This window comes from Peromyscus leucopus, chromosome 11 (genome assembly GCF_004664715.2).
Source record: "Peromyscus leucopus breed LL Stock chromosome 11, UCI_PerLeu_2.1, whole genome shotgun sequence".
Lineage (NCBI taxonomy): Eukaryota > Metazoa > Chordata > Mammalia > Rodentia > Cricetidae > Peromyscus > Peromyscus leucopus.
The window spans coordinates 27,404,680-27,426,576 of NC_051072.1; the positions used below are offsets into that span (position 1 = coordinate 27,404,680).

At 44.3% G+C, this 21,897-nt stretch overlaps 1 protein-coding gene across 2 annotated transcripts in view; it reads right to left on the reverse strand.

The window, feature by feature from the left end:
• The window catches only part of Prkaa1 (protein kinase AMP-activated catalytic subunit alpha 1), a 38,515-nt gene extending 17,782 nt beyond the window's left edge, over positions 1–20,733 (reverse strand). The window contains exons 1-2 of one of the 2 annotated variants that reach the window (XM_028875587.2): positions 20,575–20,733; positions 927–1,068 (exon numbers count right to left, since the gene is read on the reverse strand). In XM_028875587.2, coding sequence (XP_028731420.1) covers positions 927–1,068; positions 20,575–20,701 — 269 coding nt within the window. In that variant the 5' untranslated portion in view covers positions 20,702–20,733. Of the gene's footprint in view, positions 1–926; positions 1,069–20,574 lie in introns of those variants that run through there. The other variant, XM_028875588.2, reaches the window with a different exon arrangement.
• Positions 20,734–21,897: the final 1,164 nt, after the last annotated feature.

A 21,897-nucleotide genomic window follows, 5' to 3' on the forward strand; every position in this document is an offset into this window, starting at 1 on the left:
CTCTTACGTTTTCATCAGTATTAAGTGGCAATTAACCACAGAGGTGAGAACAGTGTGGCAAGCAGATCCCAGGAGGTGATAAAGAGATGACACTGGACCAGGTCTTTTGAAATGCCTCGTGGACATCCCAATGAGGATATAAAGTCAGCAGCAGGCATAGGGCCCAGAGTTCAAAGCAAGAAATGTACACTTAGGGCCAACTAGCATATATGATATTGCAAAACGCTTTAATAAATGAGAGAGAAAAACAGTTTTGAGCTGGACAGTTCAACAGGAAAGTCCAAGCAGCTTTAAAGTACAGCCTACACAGTCACACGGGGTGGGGATGGGGGGCAAGAACTAAGTTCCCTGTAGCCTCCCAGTGGCAGCCTGAATGCAGCAGTGAGGACCACGGCCCTCCTGCAATGCTAAACACCTCAGATTCTGCTATGTGTATGAACAAGTACAAGCAGGGTAGGGAAAAACCATTTCTAGCACACAGTCTCTCATGAGCCTAGTTCCCAGCATATGGAAATTTGAAATTTAGAGGTCAAGGATTTTTTTGTTTGTTTTTGTTTTTGTTTTTGTTTTTTTGCCTCTTTTTATCTTTCTGGTGGACCTGGGAGGGCCTGGCACCTGCTACAGAGACTCTTACTAGAAAATCAATAGTTGGTTCCCGGCACAAAAACAGAAGCGCCAAGTTATCAGAAGGGCCTCTGTCCAGACAACGGGAAGAACAAGAACACATCTGATAGGAGCCAGGCTAAAACACGAGGGCGGGGCTTTGCAATTGGCAGTGAGCGGGGCTGGCTGCAGGAGCCGACAGCCACCTCCGGCCTCGGGAATGAACGGGAAGAGGGCCAGGCCTCTCTCTGGCTTGCCAGGTTAGGCAGGTTAATGAAAGGCACGAGCGGATGACGGGAGCAGGTTCGATGAGCTGGGCTTACAGTTTAATGATGTGAGGGTGCCGGAAAAGCTTCAGGTTCTGAATCTCTCGGCGGATTTTCCCAACCACGTCGAGGCTCCGGATCTTCTGGCGGTTGAGTATCTTCACGGCCACTTTATGGCCAGTTAATTCATGCTTGCCCACTGCAGGAGGAACCATTTCGATACGTTAGGACAAGGTTTCATGGGTAATATACTTCGGTGTGTTATAACAGTCAGCTAAGCACTCTGAGAAAATACTTTAGCATGTTCGCTTCCCGCCCCCGCTAATTATGACTCTGAAAGTTTAAATGTTTAAGTCAGGAGAAGTACACAAGGAACTTCTCACTAAGAGTGGTTTGGAGGGAGAAGAGGAAAACTAGAACAGTTGTGGGAGAATAGGAGAAATTCTACGCTCTTCCTGTATGCCTTCAGGTACTCAAATTCTTTTAACTTACTGTTCCTTTTTAGATTGTTGGATATATAAAATCAAACTCTATCTTTTTTTGACACTTTCCACAGATGTTCACACATGGAGAAACTGGGATGCCGCCATTAACATCGTACGATAAGGACACAGACACGGTAGCTTCCGGCTGGAATCCTAACAGTCAGACGGCAGAGGCAGGAGGACCGAGAACTTAGGACAGGCCGGGGCTATGTGGTGACACTGTGTCTCAAAACAATAGAAACCAACAAAAGTCCTATGACACAGAACAGTTCCATCTTCCCCTCGGAAAACCGGAAAACCGCCCTGCAGGGCTGGGAAGACGGTTCGGCCAGCAAGAGCTGCACAAGCAGGAGGCCTTAGATCCAAATTTCCACGACCCACACCTTAAAAAAAAAAAAAGAGGAGGGGCTGCCGGAGAGACGGCTCAGGACTTAAGAGCACTGATGGTCATCAGAGAAATGCAAATCAAAACGACTCAGATAACACCTTACGCCTGTCAGAATGGCTATGATCACAAACAATAATGACAGTCTATGTTGGAGAGGATGCGGAGCAAGGGGAACACATTTGGTGGGAGGGCAAACTTGTACAACCACTGTGGAAATCAGTATGGCGGTTTCTCAGAAAACTGGGAATTGATCTACCTCAAGACCCAGCCATACCACTCTTGGGAATATACCCAAGGAATGCTCAATCTTACCACAACAATACATGCTCAACTATGTTCATAGCAGCATTATTTGTAATAGCCAGAACCTGGAAACAACCTAGATGCCCCTCAACTGAAGAATGGATTAAGAAAATGTAGTACATATACACAATGGAATACTACTCAACAGAGAAAAACAATGACAGCATGAAATTTGCAGGCAAATGGATGGAACTAGAAAAAAATCATCCCGAGTGAGGTAACCCAAACTCAGAAGGATGAACATGGTATGTACTCACTCATAAGTGGATACTAGATATAAAGCAAAGGACAATCAGACTGCAACCCACAGATCTAGGGAGGCTACCTAGCAAGGGAGGACCCTAGGATGACTGTGGCTTATAATAAGTTTGGTTTTGCCCAATCATTGGGCAAGCTTTAGTGAAACATTTCACTATTAGGACAAGAATTTGTACCCTATCAAGCTGATGAAAGAAAATGATGGCTGTACTTTCAGGAGGGGAGGCTAAAATCTTTTTAGATTATGGATTAGCCTATAAAAAAAATGTCTACCGTAAATCAAACAGTGAAGGGGAAGATGAATAGGAATCTCACTTACACAACTTAAGTAAAACATAGCTCTCTCAACAGATGAAAACTGGTTTCTTCTGTATCCCAGAATGTAATCAATATTTATATGTATAATTCAGCTATTATTTGGCTTAAAAGGGCTTATTGGGAAATGTTATCACTTTTACTATTTTCTACAGAGAAAATATTTTCCAGTTTCAAATAACCCCGGACTTTTGAATTATAACCTGTTTTTATGTTAAAAAGAATTTTTTTTTTTTTTGATTAGCTACTGTCATATCGGGTGGGGGTTCACGTAGATCTGTGGAAAGAAGACACAGAGGCACTCTAAGGATGAATTTTAGCCTTTTCCAGCTGTAGGGGCATAAGCCTCTGGTGGACTGACCCAGTGTCCTTAGCAAAGGGCTTATGCAACTCACACCTTTAGCAAGTCAATTTCCTTATACCAACACCTCTTATGGGAGCTCCCCAAAGAGACATGGCTACATGCAAATTCTCAGTTAGGAGACCTCTTAGTTTGCCTGCCCCCCACCAAGTTCTGCATAGGCTTTGCACCCTTAGGAAATTCCCTGACAAGATTGACATGTTTCACATGGATGTGCTCTCAGACTCTTGCTCCGACCCCGCAGCTCGTTTCCTTGCTTCCCTGCCATGTTCTTCTCTTTCTCTCTCTCTCTCTCTCTCTCTCTCTCTCTCTCTCTCTCTCTCTCTCTCTCTCTCTCTCTCTGGGGCCACAGCCAAAATAAACTCTTCAAATTAAAAAAAAAAAAAAAAGAGCACTGACTGCTCTTCCGGAGGACTCAAGTTCAAGTCCCAGCACCCATGTGGCACCTCACAACTCTAACTCCAGTTCCAGGGGACTTGATGCCCTCACACAGACATACATGCAGCAAAACACCAATGTACATAAAATAAAATTTAAAAAATTTAAAAATTAGTCATGTGATGGCGCATGACTTTAATCCAAAGACAGAGGCAGATGGATATCTGAGTTTGAGGCCAGCCTAGTCTACAGAATGAGTTCCAAGATAGCCAGGGCTACGCAGACAAACTCTGTCTTGAAAAACCATGAGGGGGGGAACCATAGCATGATACATGCCTATAACCCCAAGACTGGGGTAAAGAGGGTGGTTGGGCACTGTCAGGGATCACTGGCGCTTACTAGCTGACTGCCTAGCTCCAGTTTCAAAAGAGATCTTGTCTCAAGAGAAAAGGTCAGAGATTGACAATAAAGCAGGCCACACCCTCTAGCCTGGCACGTGCACATACAACACACACATGCACACATACAAAACAAAATAAATAAACTCCCCTGTGGCACTGACATGCTTCCTCTACTATTAACAGCCCATGTATTTTTTTCAGTTTTGGCCCAATGGCATGTAGTTCCCATTTTAAATATGAAACTTAAAAAGAAGTGAGTTTAGGTTGGAGAGATGGGTCAGTGGTACTATCTGTGCTTCTAGAGGACCCCAGTTCAATTCCCAGCACCCATATGGCAGCCCATAACCATCCGTAACTCTAGTTCCAAGGAATCTGATGATAACCTCTTCTGGCCTCCTTGGGCACCAGGCATACACACAGTGTACAGATATATATGCAGGGGAAACACCCATGCACATAAAAAATAAATAAATCATTTTTAAAGGGATTCCATCTTGTCCAATGCTATGTCTACCCAAACAGTCAATGGGCACAGAAAAATTCGGATACTGCTACCGAGGCACAGTCTCCAAAAGTTTAACGTCTATGTGTGCCCTTTATCAGGAACCTACAGGAGAATATAGATCCTATCAAAATCAGAATGGAAACCAACAAACAAAAAAAAGAAAACATCATATCTAGTTAAGAAGAGATCTAATCCAGGCAGTTGGTGGCACACGCATTTTATCCCAGCACTCTGGAGGCAGAGGCAGGCAGATCTCTGTGAGTTTGAGGCCAGCCTGGTCTAGAGAGTGAGATCCAGGACAGCCAGAGCTGTTACATGGAGAAACCCTGTCTCAATAAAAAAAAGAACAAAGGACAAAGAGAAGAAGGAGAGATCCAAGACTGTGCTGCCTTCTTTTCCTGGTCTTGGAAGCACTGTTACTAGTTTCCAGCCAGCAAGGGCTACCGAATGGGACACCGTCTCAAAAAGCAAACCAACAAAGCCAAGTGTGGTAGTACATGCTTGTGATTCCAGCACATGAGAAGAGGAGAGAGGAGGCGGCTAAGGCCATTTGGGGCTATAAAAAGACCCCAAGACCAGCTTAACTGGCTCAGAGCCAAATGAGCCCACCCTGCAAAACAGGAATCCAAAGCAGGAGGAAAACTCCCAGATGGTAATGAAAGAAAGCTACAGGGAAGAGATGTAAGACAGCAGCAAATTCAGACAGAACATTAAAGCCAGGTGTGGTGGCGTACATCTTTAATCCCAGCACTCGGGAGGCAGAGGCAGGTATAGCCCTGAGTTCAAAACCAGCCTAGTCTACAAAGCGAGTTCCAGGACAGCCAGGGTTACACAGAGAAACCCTGTCTTGGGGGGGAAAAAAGTATGGAATATTATTTGAGACAGAGATTTATTACAAAGGTACTAAAAAACATGAGAAATAGCCTTAATTTCAAAGAAAAGTCAGAAAAAAATGAAGTAATTCATTAATTCAAGCCAGAAAGAACTAAAGGTTCTATAAGAAATGAACTATGAAGCCAGGCATGGTGGCATGTACCTTTAGTCCCAGCACTTAAGAGGCACATGCAAGGCCGGGCGTTGGTGGCGCACGCCTTTAATCCCAGCACTCGGGAAGCAGAGCCAGGCGGATCTCTGTGAGTTCGAGGCCAGCCTGGGCTACCAAGTGAGCTCCAGGAAAGGCACAAAGCTACACAGAGAAACCCTGTCTCAAAAACAAAAAACAAAAAACAAAAAAAAAAAGAGGCACATGCAAGTGGATCTCTGTGAGTTCGAGGACAGCCTGGGCTACACAGTGAATTCCAGGCCATCCAGGCTACATTAGTGAGACCCAGTTTCAAAAGACCATGAAGATGCCAGGCGGGGGCACGCCATCCAGCATCGGAGGCAGAGCACGATCTCTGTGATTCGAGCAACAATAGCCAGGAAAGCGCAAAGTACACAGAAAATGTCGAAAAACAAAAAAAAACAAAACAAAACAAAAAAAGACCACGAAGAGAAAAGAAAAGGAAACAAGCTACAGTGTCAGTTCAGCAATTACTATCTGTGTGTCACTGTGGGGACGGGCTTTCAGGTTTCCTATGCTCAGGATACTACCCAGTGTCTCAACTGACTTCCTGTTGCCTGCAAGATGGAGGACTCTCAGCTACTCCTCTAGGTAATGTCTGCCTGCCCACGGCCATGCTCCCCACCAAGATGACAATGGACTGAACCTCTGAAACTGTAAGCGAGTCACCCCAATTAAATGTTTCCTTTATAAGAGTTGCCGTGGTCATGGTGTCTCTGCACAGCAATAAAAACCCTAAGACATTATTCATGCAGTCAAATGTTGAAAAGTAAAAGAAATATGACTATAACTATATTGGGAAAAGGAAAATATACAGGAAGAAGAAAATGCTAAAATTAGTATAAAATCAAGAACATTCTAAATTCTGACGTGGCTTTTGCCAATCTCAAATCCTAATTAGATACGATTAAGAACAGCAACTGTTATAGCCCAATTTGGGAAGTACTTTCTGTCTGGGAACTAGTTTATTGACATTTAATCTCATCTGTTCGAACTGTCCCCCAAATTCACAAGCTCTGGCCCTTTCTCCATCAGCTATCCAACTGAGCCACAACTAGGAAACAGAACAGAGTAATAGCAGACTCAGACCTGGAAAGAATACTGGAAAACAATCCATTTGGGCCTCAACTTCAACACAAGTCAACCAGTCTTCTACTAGGCCCTGATCAACTGAATATCAACCCAACTAATGTAAATCAATAATTGAGGGCCAGGGAGAGAGCTCAGTAGACAAGGGCATCTGCTGCCAACCTGGCAGCCTGCATTTGATCCTGGGGTCCACTCGGTGGAAGGAGAGAGAGAACTCCTGAAGACTGTCCTCTCATCAGCCCACTGCGTCACACATGGCCCTGCATACACATAGATACACACACATTCATAATTCTTTTCAAAACCACCTGAGGTTTTCCAAAACTGTAGATATCATTTCTTCCCTTGAGTAAAGAGCTAAAGTAGGAGGTTCTGAATATTCTCTCTGACTCACTTGGGATTTTGTACCTCGCATTTCCTATAAACCAACCTAGCATAGTCCATGAGCTCCAAGACAGTGAGAAACCCAATCTCAAAAAACTAGGTGCACACCTTTAATCCCAGCAACTCAGGAGGCAGAGGTAGGTGGATCTTTGTGAGTTCAAGGCCAACCTGGTCTACATAGTGAGTTCTAGGCTGGCCTGGCTACACATATAGAGAAAACCTGTTTCAAGACAAAACAAAAAAAAACAAGGTGGACACTGCCAGTGGAACCAAAGACAGAGGTTGACCCCTATTCTGCACACACATAAACACCCCTGAACACAAATATATACCTGCAACTAAAAACAGATATATGTATATTGTGGTAGTTTGAATGTAATTGGCCCCCATAAGCTCATAGGGAATGGTACCATTAGAAGGCATGGTTTTGTTGGAGTAGTATGGCCTCGTTGGAGGAAATGTATCACTGTAGGGGTGGGCTTTGAGGTCTCCTATGCTCAAGCTATGCCCAGTGACACAGACAACTTCCTGTGGATCAAGATGTAGAACTCTCAGCTCCTTCTCCAGCACCATGTCTGCCCTGCACACTGCCATGTCCCACCATGACGATAACAGACTAAACCTCTGAAACTGTAAGCCACCCCAGTCAAATGTTTTCCTTTATAAAAGCTGCTGTGGTCATGGGTCTCTCCACAGCAATAAAACCCTAACTAAGACATTTATGCACATACACAAAGAACAACCCGAGTGGTGTCACACACCTATAATCCGAGCACTAGGGAGCTAAGGCAGGAGGAACTGCCAAGAATTTGAGGCTAGTCTGGGCTACACAGCAAGACCCTGTCTCGTATTCATAAAGCAGGGTTGCAGATGTAACTCACTTGGTAAAGTGCTTACATAGATAACATGGACAAAAAGCACCGGGTTTGATCCCCAGTACTGTGTAAGTGAGTGTGATGGTGTACCCTTGAAGTTCCAGCCCACAGAAGGTAGCGCAGGAGGACCCGAAGTTCTAGGTCATCCTAGCCAGTTCAAGGTCAGCCTGTAATAAATAAGACTGACATTTTAAAGGAAAGCCAGATACGGTGGCTCATACCTATGATTACAATGCTTAGTAGGCTGAGACAGGAGGATTGTCACACTCAAGGCCAACTGAGGCTAATGTGTAAGACCCTGTCTCAAAAAAAAAGAAAAAAGAAAAAATCCAGCATGGCTCAGTAGGTAAGGTTGCTTACTGCCAAGTCTGATGACCTGAGTTCCTGAGTTCAATTCCTGGGATCAACATAGCGGAAGGGAAGAATCTACTCCTCAAAGTCGTCTTCTGACTTCCACTAACACAACATGGTGCATACACACACGCGAATGCGCGAACACACACACACACACACACACACACACACACACACACACACACATGAAAATGGGGGTTGGGCTACTTATTTAAATACAAAAAAAAAGAGAAAAAAAGTCACATAAATTCAACTGTATTCAGATAAAAACTGAGAAGGGCTGACCGGGGAATGGAAGGTGCTACATTAGCAATCAGAAAGCCAGGGGTCATTCAGACCTCCCAGCACACAGACATCAATGAACTAAACAGAAAGGAAGCAAAAGAGAAAGCAGTTTGATAGCTTTTTCTGTCTGCTTAATAAAAAAAAAACTAACATAATAGTGCCTTTTTTGTGTGAGGGGGATGGCTGGATGAACCAACTGAACACTTTAGGGAAACCAAAAAGATATCTTGAGAGTTAAAGATGACACCGTATTTAAAAAGAAAAAGAAAAAAAAAAGTAGTGCTCCAAGGTGAACTACAAAGTAAGTTGCAAACATGCATAAATGTTTCTCAGTTTATCACAGCTTATTATGTAAGAACAAAAGACTGCAAATCTCCTAATGACTAATTCCAGAAAATAGTTTAATCCATTGTTGTTCCAATACAGAAGATTCCTGTGAGACATGTTCCTATCAATATGAAGAGTAAGCAAAGTTACAGACTTCCACATCTGCCACCTACAGAAAAAGAAGAAAGGTATTCTCTAGGCACTGTTTTTAAAACTTTACTGTTTTATATTCATTTCAGTTTAAAAAAAAAAAATCCAAGGAGACAGCTACAACACTTGGCATTAGCAGATCCAATCCTCCACAGGGGCGGATTGCACACCCAGTTTCCTGTCCACCCCAGAAGGCAGTGTGTGTACAAAGCAGAGATTCCATAGCCCTGAGTGGTGTTCCTGTTTGAAGGCATTTAGTAGACATGTGCCACAGGCAAGTTAAAAAACTGTCAATGCAACCTCCTGTTCTACAAGGGCGGCCATAATGGCACATAAAGCAGTGTTTGTAAAGCACCTTTCACACTGCCTAGCTCATAGTAAGGGACCACAGACAACTGTGGCTATCAGTATTCAGAGACAAGTTTCCATTCTTCCCAAAGCAGTCCCCCAGCGCTATTTAATCAGCTCTGAATTACCCATCTGAATACTGGAACAGGCGCTGTTTGACCAGTGGTTCCTGTCCACTCGCCTTCAGCAGCCAACCCTTATCAAAGCTAAATACGAGCCTTTGGCGCCACCCTCTCATCAGCTTAAATCCCACCATCCCAACCCACCACACTCCGAGCCCGAGATTTCCGGATTCCAAAGTTCAGCCCACTTCCTCACCGGTTAATATTCAACAGGTCACTGCTACACACTTACAACCATGTCACCTTCTACCTAAAATTTTCAGGAACAGCTCTATGGCCACAGATGGGAACAGACTGGGGTTGGGGGGGGGGGGGGTGTCAGAGGGAGACAGGCTCATTTGACTATAGTTTAAACAAGTAACGTCTTCTTAAACAAATACTTTTTTTCTGTAATATAAATCTCGTTGATTTGTATTATGCAATACAATGAAGCCATCCACCTTATTGGTCAACAGCCCATCCACTGTGTACACACACATATTGCGACTCTCACCAACTTTGGAAGATTGGCATTACTAACATCCCTCTACAGGGAACGGAGGCACACTAAGACATAACTTATCCACAGGTACACAGCTGGTGAGCGGCGCAGCCAAAAGCTAGACTCAGACTGGGTTTAAACACTTCTTGCTTCTTCCGAGAGAGGAAATGTGGTAACACTCTTTAAACATTTTCAAGATGATTTTTATGGATTATTACTTTATGTGTGGTATGCATGTGTGAATGTGGGTACCCTGGTGCCCCAGCACACATTCACAGCACACATTCGTCAGAGACGAACCTTCAGGAGTCAGTTCTCTCCTCCACCCAGCCTCCAAGGAGAGAACTCAGGTTCACCAAGCTAGCACAGCAAGGCTTTGTACCCACAGAGCCATCTTGCCAGCTCGTAATAATATATTTCTTATAAAAAGATAAATCTGGGAGCTAGAAAGATAGCTCAGCAGTTAGGAGCTCCCAACAGTCTTGCGGAGAATCTGAGTTCAGCTTCCAGCACCCACATCAGGTTTTTCCCAGCACCTACATTGGGCTGCTCACAACTCCCAATGACTCCAGCTCCAGTGACCCAAGAATTCTGGCCTCTGCTGGCACCAACACTCACAAGTGCAAAGCCACACACAGACCCCCTCCACACACATAATTAAAAATAATAAATAGCCAGGCATATGGTGTCCACCCTTAATCCCACCACTAGGAAGCAGGGGTAGGTAGATCTCTGAGCTGAAGGCCTCCTAGTCTACAGAGTGAAACCTATCTCAAATAAGGATGATATGTAAAATTAAACTTTAAAAAAAGATAAATCTTCCAAAAGAAATTGCACAGTGTAATGCATATATATGCATCCTTCTAATAAAACATATAAAAGTTGAACAATCAGAAGCATCTTCAGTTTATAGTGCAGTTTTGAAAATAATAGATTGAATTTTCCCATAATGAAAAAATTGTTCTAAAATTTCACTTTTTCGTTTGATCTTTTTCCTATCTTAGAACATACGCTTTGTCTGCTAAAAAAAACCTGCCTCCTATCAACTTCAAAATCTTTTTATTCTACTTTTTGAAATTTAAAAATCTTAAGATATACCACAAAGACATTTTGTTAAAACAGTCTCTCAAATCACCTTATAAATTACCCTAGAATTTAAGAGTGGGTGGGGGCTGGAGAGATGGCTCAGAGGTTAAGAGCACCGACTGTTCTTCCAGAGGTCCTGAGTTCAATTCCCAGCACCCACATGGTGGCTCATAACCATCTGTAATGAGATCTGGCACCCTCTTCTGTATGCATAATAAATAAATAAACCTTAAAAAATATTTTAAAATAAAAAAAAAAAAAAGAGTGGGTGGTGGTGGCACATGGTTTTAATCCCAAAGGGAATTAATGGTAGTTGATCTCTATGAGCTCAAGGCCAACCTGGTCTTTACAGAAAGTTCCAAGACAGCCACAGCTATGTAGAAAGACCTCGTCTCAAAAAAATAAATACATACATAAATTAATTAATTAACTAAATCCTTTAAAAGAAAAGAGAAAAAGCATAGAGCTTTAAAGGTGAGAGACCTTTCTAAGAAAGCAAGAGGACCTGGTTTAAATTCTCAGCTCCCACATAAAAGCCAAGAATGGCAATGCATGCCTGGAACCTCAGCGTCTCAAATGCTGAGACAAGCAGATCCAAGGAGCTGCCAGCTAGCCTGGCTTCAGGGTCCAGTGAGGAACCTTGAACAACAGAGAACAATAGAGGAAAACACCTGACATCCTCCTCTCGCCTCCACATGTGTGTCTGTGTGCACATAAATAATAAAACATGAAACAGCACAGTGAGTTTGGTGAACTGAGATCTGCATCAACCTGGAACTTCAGAATGCTCTCTTATTTGGAAATAACTCTTTACAAATGGAATTAGTAGAGGGTGTCAAAATGGTGTGATGCTACATTCAGGGTGAGCTTACAATTAGCTAAGGACTCGTTTTCATAAGGAGAGGGCGCAGACAGACAGATGATGACTGGCTATGAGGCAGCAGAAGAGACTGGAGCTATGCTACCACAAGCCAAACAAAACCAGGAGCCAGCAGAAGAAGCTGAGAGGGAAGGAACACATTCTCCACTGACCTTTAAAGGGGGCACAGCCCTGGGGACACCAGGCTTCTACCTCTGACCTCCAGACTGGAAGAGAATAATTTTCTCTTGTTTTAAGCCACTGATCTTTAGTACTGCTACTGCAGCCCCAGCAAGGTGATATGCTTATCAATTTAAAAAGCGGCCAGCATTCTGGAGGTGGAAGGAGATAGACTGGGAGTTCAAGGCCAAACCCAGGTAGGTATATGAGGCTAAGGGGATGGAGAGATGGCTCAGCAGTTCAGAGCACAGACTGCTCTTCCAGAGGATCACCCACATCAGGAGGCATACAACCATCTGTCACTCCAGCTTCAGGAAGGGGATCCGACACCTCTGGCCTACACGGGCACGGCAGTCATGTGCATATATGCAAACACACACACACACAAAACATAATTTTTAAAATAATAATAAAATTTAAAAATAGCATTGCTAACAAGAGTCCTAGGAAAAGGGCTTTCTAAACTGGACTATACATGCCCAAGGTTTCAAAAACAGAATATAGTGTTCATGAGGACAGGGACACAAATGTTCAGCTTATGTAAACACGTCCAATGTGCTTTCATACAATGCTTTGCTGGGAGCTGTTTAGCTCAGAGGACTTCCTATGACTAGCCAATTTTGCCGATGCTCCTGGGGTATTCTCCCTTTGAAGCTAAGCTGCATCCCTCACAGCCTATCAGCAATCACCCTCCACAGCCCTTCTCCAGTGCTCTGATTATTTCCTACTGGATGAAAAAGTCATACAGCTAAAAGTACCAGAGTTGATTTTCTCAAGCCATGTTCTGTAAGCATAAAATAGATTGTACTTTATGTATAATGTATGTACATAATATGTGAAGGCTCCACAGAAAAAGATTTCCCAAACCAAGGAAAGGATGTATATTCTACCTTCTATAGACTCTTCATGTTTATTTACAAGGCTCTGAAAAATTATCAAGTAAAAACAAACAAACAAAACTGTTACACATGGACTCTCTTTGTGGGTTTGAATGTTTGGTTTTTGTGGACTGTTTAGGAAGGATTAGGAGATGTGGCCTTGTTGTGAAGGTGTGGGCTCTGAGGTTTCAATAGCCCACACCAGGCCCAGTGTGTGTCTGGGTCTATCTCTGTCTCTCTCTCTCTCTCTGTCTGTCTGCCTGCCTGCCTGTCTGTCTGTCTGCCACCCCCTCCCTGCCTCCTGTTTATGAATCAGATGTCAGCTCTCAGCTACTGCTCCAGTGCCACACCTGCCTGCCTGCCACCGCCATGCTCCATGCTATGATGGCTATGGACGTACCTTCGAAAATAAAATAAAATAAAATAAAAATGCTTTCTTTTGTAAGTTGCCTTGGTCATGGTGTCTCTGCACAGCAACAGAACAGTAACTGAGATACTCCTCAATCTCCATCCCTGCCACTAAGGCATTTGATTTGGATGTATTGTGCCCCTAGTAAAAAGAGTCACAGAATTTTCCCTCCTGTTTGCTTCATTTTACTTCTTCATGGTCCATCATCAGAAGCTGACTGGTCAATACAACAAAATCAGACTAATGATGGCAGAAGATTATTCTGACATTTGCTAGATCTTAACTTGCACATCAGTTAGTCGTGTGTGAAGTAGGTCCTTTTACACTTGTTTCACCTCCTTTTAACCCCCCAGAGCAGGCTGGTTTAGCCACACTAACAAAATAAGTGAGCTCTGGCTTAAGGGGAGAGACCCTGCACACACACACACACACACACACACACACACACACACACACACAGTGTCATAACACACAGACAGACGTACAAAAACACACAGATATACACAAATTAAAATAATAATACAAACGTCTCTAAGATTTTTAAGCAGTGTCTCAACCCTGATGATCATAAAATATTTTCTCTTTCAAAATAGACCTTATCTCAGCTGGGCAGGATGGCGCACATCTTCGATCCCAGCACTCAGACGATAATGGGATTGCAGAGTTCAAGGCTAGCCTTGTCTACAAAGAATTCCAGGACAGGCGGGGCTACACCACAGAGAAATCCTGTCTCGAAAAACAACACACCTCTTCAATTTACCCAAGCCTCACCTCTTCCTCCAAGTTCAGTCAGTCATTTAAAGCTATGGCATTACAATGTTGCCAGTGCAGATACACAGGAACACAGAAATGTTTGCCTGGAGTAGGATTGGCAACATTAACATTTCCGCAGCAGAAAACTTTGAAAAACAGTATCCGAGGCCTCACAGTCAGTCTGCCAAGCTGTTTATTTTAAGCATGAAGAAACTCTGCTGGTCTGTAATTCGTCAAAGTAATTTCTGATCAAATCCAACTGCTCTTGCGACTCCAAGTCTTTCAACCTATCCACTCTTTCTTACCCACGGCAGTGAAGAGGAGCAAGGGGAAAGATGTACACATCCTCTACCAACCACTGCAGTGACAGGGGGAAGCGGGGAAATGGCATAAAGTCAGAATCAGAACTGTTTTCTCAAAACTGGGCTAAAGATTCTCTATTGAGTAAACTTAGGCGGAGTCAAAGAAATTGCTGTTCCCCAGAATTGCTGTTCCCATCAATCAGTAAATGTAAGAAAAGGACTTTGTCAGGAGTATCTATTCCCTGAGGGGCCCCGCCTGCCCTTTAGCAACACTTAATCTGTATTTTTCAGACTGTTACTATGTTTTCAACAGCACTAAAAGGTTACTTTGAAGCAAAATGCAATACAAGCATAGCCTCATCCAGAGGGTCTACCTCACAAGATGAGCGGGTTAGTCACCTAAAGATGAACTAACAAACTACCAAGTTACTGCTCTCTACCGAGAACTCGGACTACAAAACATTGCCAACAAATGATCTAACCAGATCCGGAATGCTCAAGTGTAACAAGATCCTTTTTTTTTTTTTTTAATTTATGGTTTTGTTTGTTTGTTTTCGAGACAGGGTGGTATTTTTAAAGAAAGGATTTTAACAGGCTAGAGATGCCATGGAGATAGGAATGTCCCCTGAAAGCACTCTAGCCACCTAACCATTTCCGTTTCCCTTCTAAAATTAGAAGAAAATCCCACTAAAAGTGTGAGGAAATAGCTTAATTCTAGTGAGGGAGGAGTTGAAAAGATTTCCTTCAGGCATATCAAAACATGCCAAGGGCCAGTGAGATGCACAGCTGGTTCAGGCAACAGAGCTGAAGCCTGATAACCTGAGTTCCGGCCTCAGGACCCACATGGTGGAAGGAAAGAACCAAATCCAGAAAGTTCTCCTCTAATATCTTCACAATGCCATACACACACACACACACACACACACACACACACACACACACACACACAAACCCTAATACATAAAAAAGTGCTGGGTGGTGGTGATGCATGCCTTTAATCCCAAAAGCACTCAGGAAGACAAGAGGCAGGTGGATCTTTCTGAGTTCAAGGCCAGCCTGGTCTACAGAGTGAGTTCCAGGAAAGGCGCAAAACTACACATAGAGAAACCCTGTCTTGAAAAAAAAAAAGGGGGGGGGGGGTAAGCTTTTTTTTTTTTTGGTTTTTTTTTTTTTCAGAGTCATACCAAAACTCAAGCACCAGCTACTTAAGCAATACATTGCAGACACATTTGACAACCTAGATGATTCCTCCCAGAGCTTTTCTTCATCTCTCCCCAAGAGGTGACCACCATTCTGAATTCAGTGTCCATCTCCCCACACACTAATATATTTTTATTATGTAAGTATAAATCCATAAAAATAGAGTGACATCTCATTCTTTTCATCACTTTTACTTATTTAAAAATGACTGTGGTGCATGCACAAAAGAACAAAGGCTGCACAACACTACAGCATCCTTGGGTACCCAGTCTCTGAAGCAAAGACCACAGCAGTTTTGTGCATATCTACATAGGAACAAACTATAAACAGAGAAACAGTAATGTGCATATTTGCCTCTGCTTTCCATAGAGAAATGGTAGGTAGCTATAAATTACTTTTTGCTCTTAAAATATACCTGGAAAACTCTTCTCTAAATTATATAAAATTCCTTACTTCTCCCTTAAATGTATATAAGGTATTTCATTGTATGGAGAAACTAACTATTCGCCTTTCAGAAAAGTTAGTTCCAGCCAGGTGGTGGCGTATGCTTTTCATCCCAGCACTCAAAAGACAAAGGCAGGCGGATCCCTGTGAGTTCAAGGCCAGTCTGGTCTACAAAGTGAGTTCCAGGACTATTAGACAGAGAAACCCTGTCTTGAAAAAAATGAAAGGGGGGGGGGGGGTGGGGGGGGGGGGGGGGGGGGGGCTCCAGAAGGAAGGAGAGAAAAAGAGAGGGAGGATAGATAGAAAGAAAGATTTTAGTTCCAGGGAGATGGTTTAGTGTGTAAAGGTCCTTAGAGATCCGAGTCTGATCCCTGGGACTAACATGATAGAAAGAACTCTAGAAAAAAAGGATTCACTCCCAAGTTTTCCTCTGACCTCAACATATGCACCATAACATGAGTGTGCCAAACGTGTGTGTGTGTGTGTGTGTGTGTGTGTGTGTGTGTGTGTGTGTGTGTAAAAAGTTATTTCTAAACTTTTTGTTGTAATTGTTCAGTTTTTTGAGGCAAGACCTCTTGCAGCCCAGGCTGATCTCTAACTTATATAGCAGAGGCTGGCCTTCAACTCCTAATCCTCCTGCCTCTAGCTCTCAAGTACTGAGTTTACAGTGTGTGTTACCACACCCAGCTAATTCTAAACTTCTATATTATACACACTGGAACAAATAACACAATCTCCAAGCGTAGGCACACATACAGAATAAATTCCTACAAGTTAAAATGCTAGGCTAACATTAGTACATAATATAGACAGTATTAATTTGTACTGGCATTAGAGGAGTGTTTTGTATGCTTTTTAATCTATATAAATATTAGATGTTACATATTCTTCTACAATATGAACTTGTGTTTTTGTTTTTAGAACCAGGGTCTCGTGTAGCCCCAGCAGGACTCAAACGCAGTATCTTATCAAGCTTCCTTGACCTTCCTGTCTTGGCCTCCCAAGTGCTGAGATGAATGTCCCAGCATGCCTCTCTCCACAACTTGCCTTTGGTGCCTACCCTTATTTTCTAAAGATTCACGCATGCCAAATATATATGGCGTACATGTACATATACAATATATGTGTGTGTGCATATATGTATACGTATATATTTTATTTTTAACTTGAGGGAATTTTCCTGATTCATTCAAAGAGAAGAGTATCTATGTACCTGAAATAATGGTTTAATAGAGAAATACTCACCAACCTAAGAGATCATATGCAAAAGTAACTTATTTGCTGAAGACAAATAAGCCCATAATAATTCTCAAGAGCTGCCGTTTTCCTGTACTATTATAGGAACATGACTCTGTTCATTGATGCTTTTGTAACAGTTCTATGGGAGGTGGGAGATGACATGCAAAGAAACTGACATGCAAAGAGACTGACATGCAAAGAGACACCTTGACAAACAGAGGGGAAAAAAAAGATACCTTGAAAATTGTAACTCAAGCCCAATCCCAAACCCTAGTTTTCTGTTTAACCTTTCCCCTCCAAATGTCAGCATTAAGTAACCCGATTATTTTCATTAGTAATTATTTCATAACAGGATAGTCACTATCAATTTAGCCACAAAATTACAGTGCTGGTAGAGCACTGGGCTAGCATGCACAAAGCCCGGGGTTCAGCTCTTCACACGGTAGAAAAGCCGGCACGGGGGGGGGGGGGGGGGGGGGGGGGGGGGGGGGGGTGCACACATGTCTGCAATCCCAGCAGGGGGGAGGCAGGCGCAGGAGGATCAGAAGTCCAAGGCCCTCCTCAGTTACATAGTTAGTTTGGGGCCAACCTGGGCTAAATGAGACCTTATGTCATAAAACAAACAAACAAACAAACAAACAAAACACACACACACACAAAACCACTTAAATTCCCTGGAGGCACTGAATATCATACTGGGGATTTATTTGTCTCTCATGATGACATTTTCTGTTAAATTTTCTTATGTTAAGAAATTTACCAACATACATAATACTTGAAAATTACAATACAGGATGAATGCTCTTCTCGAGACAGGGTTTCTCTGTGTAGCTTTGGAGCCTGTCCTGGAACTCACTCTGTAGCCCAGGCTGGCCTCGAACTCTCGGAGATCCGCCTGCCTCTGCCTCCCGAGTGCTAGGATTAAGGCATCTGGCAGGACGAATGCTCTCATCTCTAAGAATTCTTATCAAACTAAGACGGGGGTTAATTACCAATATGACCACTACAGGAGTTAATTTTATCCACTGAACATTCCTGCCCCCCACACACAGCCGTGTTCTCTCCTACCCCAACAATACTCATTCTTTGTAGGTGCCCCTCCAGCAAGAGCAAGAACACATCTAACCATATACTGAATCCAAGTACTCAGGGGAAAAAAGATGCTCCCAACACACATATATCCAAGCCTGGGTCTCACTCCTCTCACGGTCATACTATCCTCCTTTCTTATGTGCACACCAGAAGACATACGGCCATTCCTTGCTATGGAGAGGATCACAGCAAAAGTCATGGTTTCTTTTACTATCAAAAAAAAAATTCTTTAAGAAGCTGGAGAGATGGCTCAGTGGTCAAGAGCGCTGGCTGCTATTCCAGAGGACCCAGGTTCAATTCCCAGCGCCCACATGGCAGCTCACAACTGTCTGTAACTCCAGTTCCAGGAGATCTGACACCCTCACACCAATGCACATAAAATAAAATGAAGTATTTTTTTTAAAAAAGTATCCCAACTGTTTAACAGTTTTAAAATGAACTGGTTGAATAATGAGACCGACATCAACTAACAGGTTTAAGGACGAGTTTAATTATAACCATGAAGCTATGATCCTCTGACTCACACTGGTCCTCTCTATTTGGGGAGGTTTATGACTGACAGGATAGTATTTCAAGAGAAGGCTGTGTGGGTGGAGAAGTGAAGGTTAAGGAAAGGAAAAGCAGAGTCACTGAGGGGGAAGAGTGTGTCACTGACACTTCACAGGTCAAATCCCCAAGCAGCACACAACCTCTTCTTCCTTTCTCATCTGCCTGGTCCGCTCTGGTCTGCGTCAGGGGAACCGTGGACACCACCTTCTGAGCAGAACCCTCAGAAGGAGGGTGGGGAGCCAAGACTGGCTTATCACTACCATCAGTGCACTAAGAAGCATTTCTTTCCAACACTCGTAAACTAAATGGCCAAGAAGGAGCAGGCCTAGCTCGAAGTTCACAAAACACTGAAAGGGCTGCCTGTAAGACCAGCTACTTAGGAGGCTGAGACACAAAGGATGGTAAGTTCAAAGCCAACCTGGGCAGCTCTGTAAAACTCTAAACAAACAAACAAATAGATAAATAAATAGATAGACAGATGATAGATAGATTGAAACAAAGCAGAAACCTGGAAGAGCAAACATCTTACAGGCCTAGTATGAACCCACCCTAGACTTTCACCTGCTCCTCCTCCTCCTCTCCTCACACTGTAGTGCTTGCTGGCTGATTTTTCCTAGTGTTTATGGATTTGCTCCCCTGAGGGTAACACAGCAACTTCCAAGTTTTAGGACTGGGAAAGGGCAAGAGAAGGAAGGTTTCTTCTGTTCCTCCTGGGAGAACAGAGCTCAGTTAGCTCTCTATGTAAGTTTTTATGAACTTCTTTATTTCAATCAAATGTCTACTAAGAGCTTACTATATGCAGGTCATATGGTCATGTTTCTCCAAAACCGATGCATGAATTATTTCTTATCAGTTCCAAACTTCCTTCCTCTAAATACTTAATAGCAAGCTTAAATATTTTAAAGGGGAAAAAAGTCCACCTCACAAAGGTTGCAATCAGAATTCTCCTTGTCAGAGGTGGTGGGCTAGAGAGCAAGCTTGTTAACTGAATGCTTGTACTTTTGCTACCACAATAAGAGGGGGTTCTACCAAAACAAACAAAAAGTCCAAAGGATATGCACTAAATTACCAATATAAATATATTGTGAGAATAAACGGAAACTGTACCAATAGGCTAATAAATACTATCTGGGGGTAACATATCCCTATCTACCAGGTATGGCTCTCAGAAATCACAAAACTTCCGAAAATGAAAACTTAAAGCACTGAGTCTGCACTGAACTGTAAACCATGCATAGAAAACACAGCGCCAGTTCACATGCATATCCATCAAATGTCTAAAGGAGATCAGTAGTTCTTACAAGGGTATTATTATTATTATTAGTGTTAATTTCTGAAAGATCTCTCCACAGTGGCTACCTCGCTTTGGGGAGAACACATTTCGATTCAGGAAAAAAAAACTGAAGAAGCACTTCAGCCGACAACCTCCCCAAAGCGAGGCAGCCACAACTCCGAGGACCGCCAAGGCGCGAGGAGCTGGCTGTGCGCCAAGGGGTGCACAAGAGATCAGAGAGCCAGACGAGACCCTCCTCGTCCCCGCCAGGCGCCCCCGCGCGCGCGCGCGCAGCGCCCAACTCCCTCGCCTGGGAAAGTTGCACCCAGAGACATCCCCGCCCCTCGGGCGCCGCGCCGTCGCCATGGCGACCGCCCCCACCCCACCGCAGCGGGGGCCCCGTCGCTCTGCAGCCCGCGGCGGCCTCGGGCTCCGCTCCCAGCGCCTCCGGGACCCGGGATACCGAGCCCGGAGACCCGGAAGGCGGGCGCGGGGGAGGATGCGGAGTGCGGAAAGGGCACCGTCGCCCTCCGCTCGCGGGGTCCGCGCTGGCCCGGGCCCGTCCTCACCCTTCACTTTGCCGAAGGTGCCGACGCCCAGCGTGTCCCCCAGAATGTAGTGGCCGATCTTCACCCGCCCGTCGTGCTTCTGCTTCTCGGCCGTCGCCATCTTCCTCCAGGAACTGAGTCTGCGCATGGCGCCGCGGGAGGGGGCGGAGGGGGCGGGTAGGGCCGCGCCGGGGGTGGGCGGGGGCCGAGGGGGTGGGGACGCGGGTGCGCCGCGGCGGGGCGCAGTCGCCGGCCGCCGCCCGCGCAGGCCCCGCAGTCCCCGCAGCCGGCCGCCGAGCGCACTCGCTCCCCCTGGCGGGCTGGGCGGCGGGGCGGCGGGAGCGGCGCCGGTACTCGCCTCGGCGCCCCGCATCCCTGTGCGCGCGCCCGCCCGCCCACCTGCGCGCGGGAGGGCTCCCTAGCTTCCCTTCCAGCGCAGCGGGGCCACAGCCTCCCCTAGGTTGCCCCTCCGGGGGTCTGCGTGGGAAGGAGGACAAGCCCACCCTCCCCTGTAATTCCCAGGAGGGCCATGCATGCAGACACGGTGCCCCGGGAGAGTGAGTGCAGTGTGCTTTGGAAACATGGCAGGGGACACTGCCCTTCCACTGACTTCTAACCTTGATTTTCATCTCACCTCAATGGCATCTGGAAGCCCAGGGTGTTTTCACTTGCACTTTTAATGCTTCCCACAGCTTAAAACAAACAACAAACAGCAACAAAAACTCCGAGCTACTAACTACTATTGGGCACCGCACAGCTCAAGCAGCCTGGAGGGTCTTCCTTCCTAGGAAATTTGCTACCCCCAAATTTCCTCTGTGATGAGCAGCAGGCTGGGAATGTGTGCGAGTGTATGGGTATTCGGGAAAGAGGGATGGATGTCATCCCGAACTTACGGTGTATAGAAATTAATATTTTCACATTTTCAATAAAATGTACACTTTGACTGCGCTAAAAAAAAATGAGTGTATTGTTGATATAAATGGAGTCATAACGTATCACAAAGAAAATATGTTTGCAATAGAATTTACAAGCGAGAGTCTGTTAATCAATTCTACCCCAACAATAGGCAAAATCAACTGCATTATCATAATATATATGCAAATATATATGGGCCCTCCTTCAGTTTTACAGTTTCAATTTCTGTCGATGTCAATGGACAAAATGGCCAGTCTTCATGAAGGGATGTTTTGTTTTTAAGAGACAAGAAATGCCATGTTTCTTCAGTATGAAAATTGCCATCTCTCCCAGTTTCCTTATGTTCTAGCTTCTGACATGAACGTGATGTACATTAAGTACTGCTTTGTTCCAAGGAAAGCACTTCAGGGGAAAGAAATCCACTTTGAG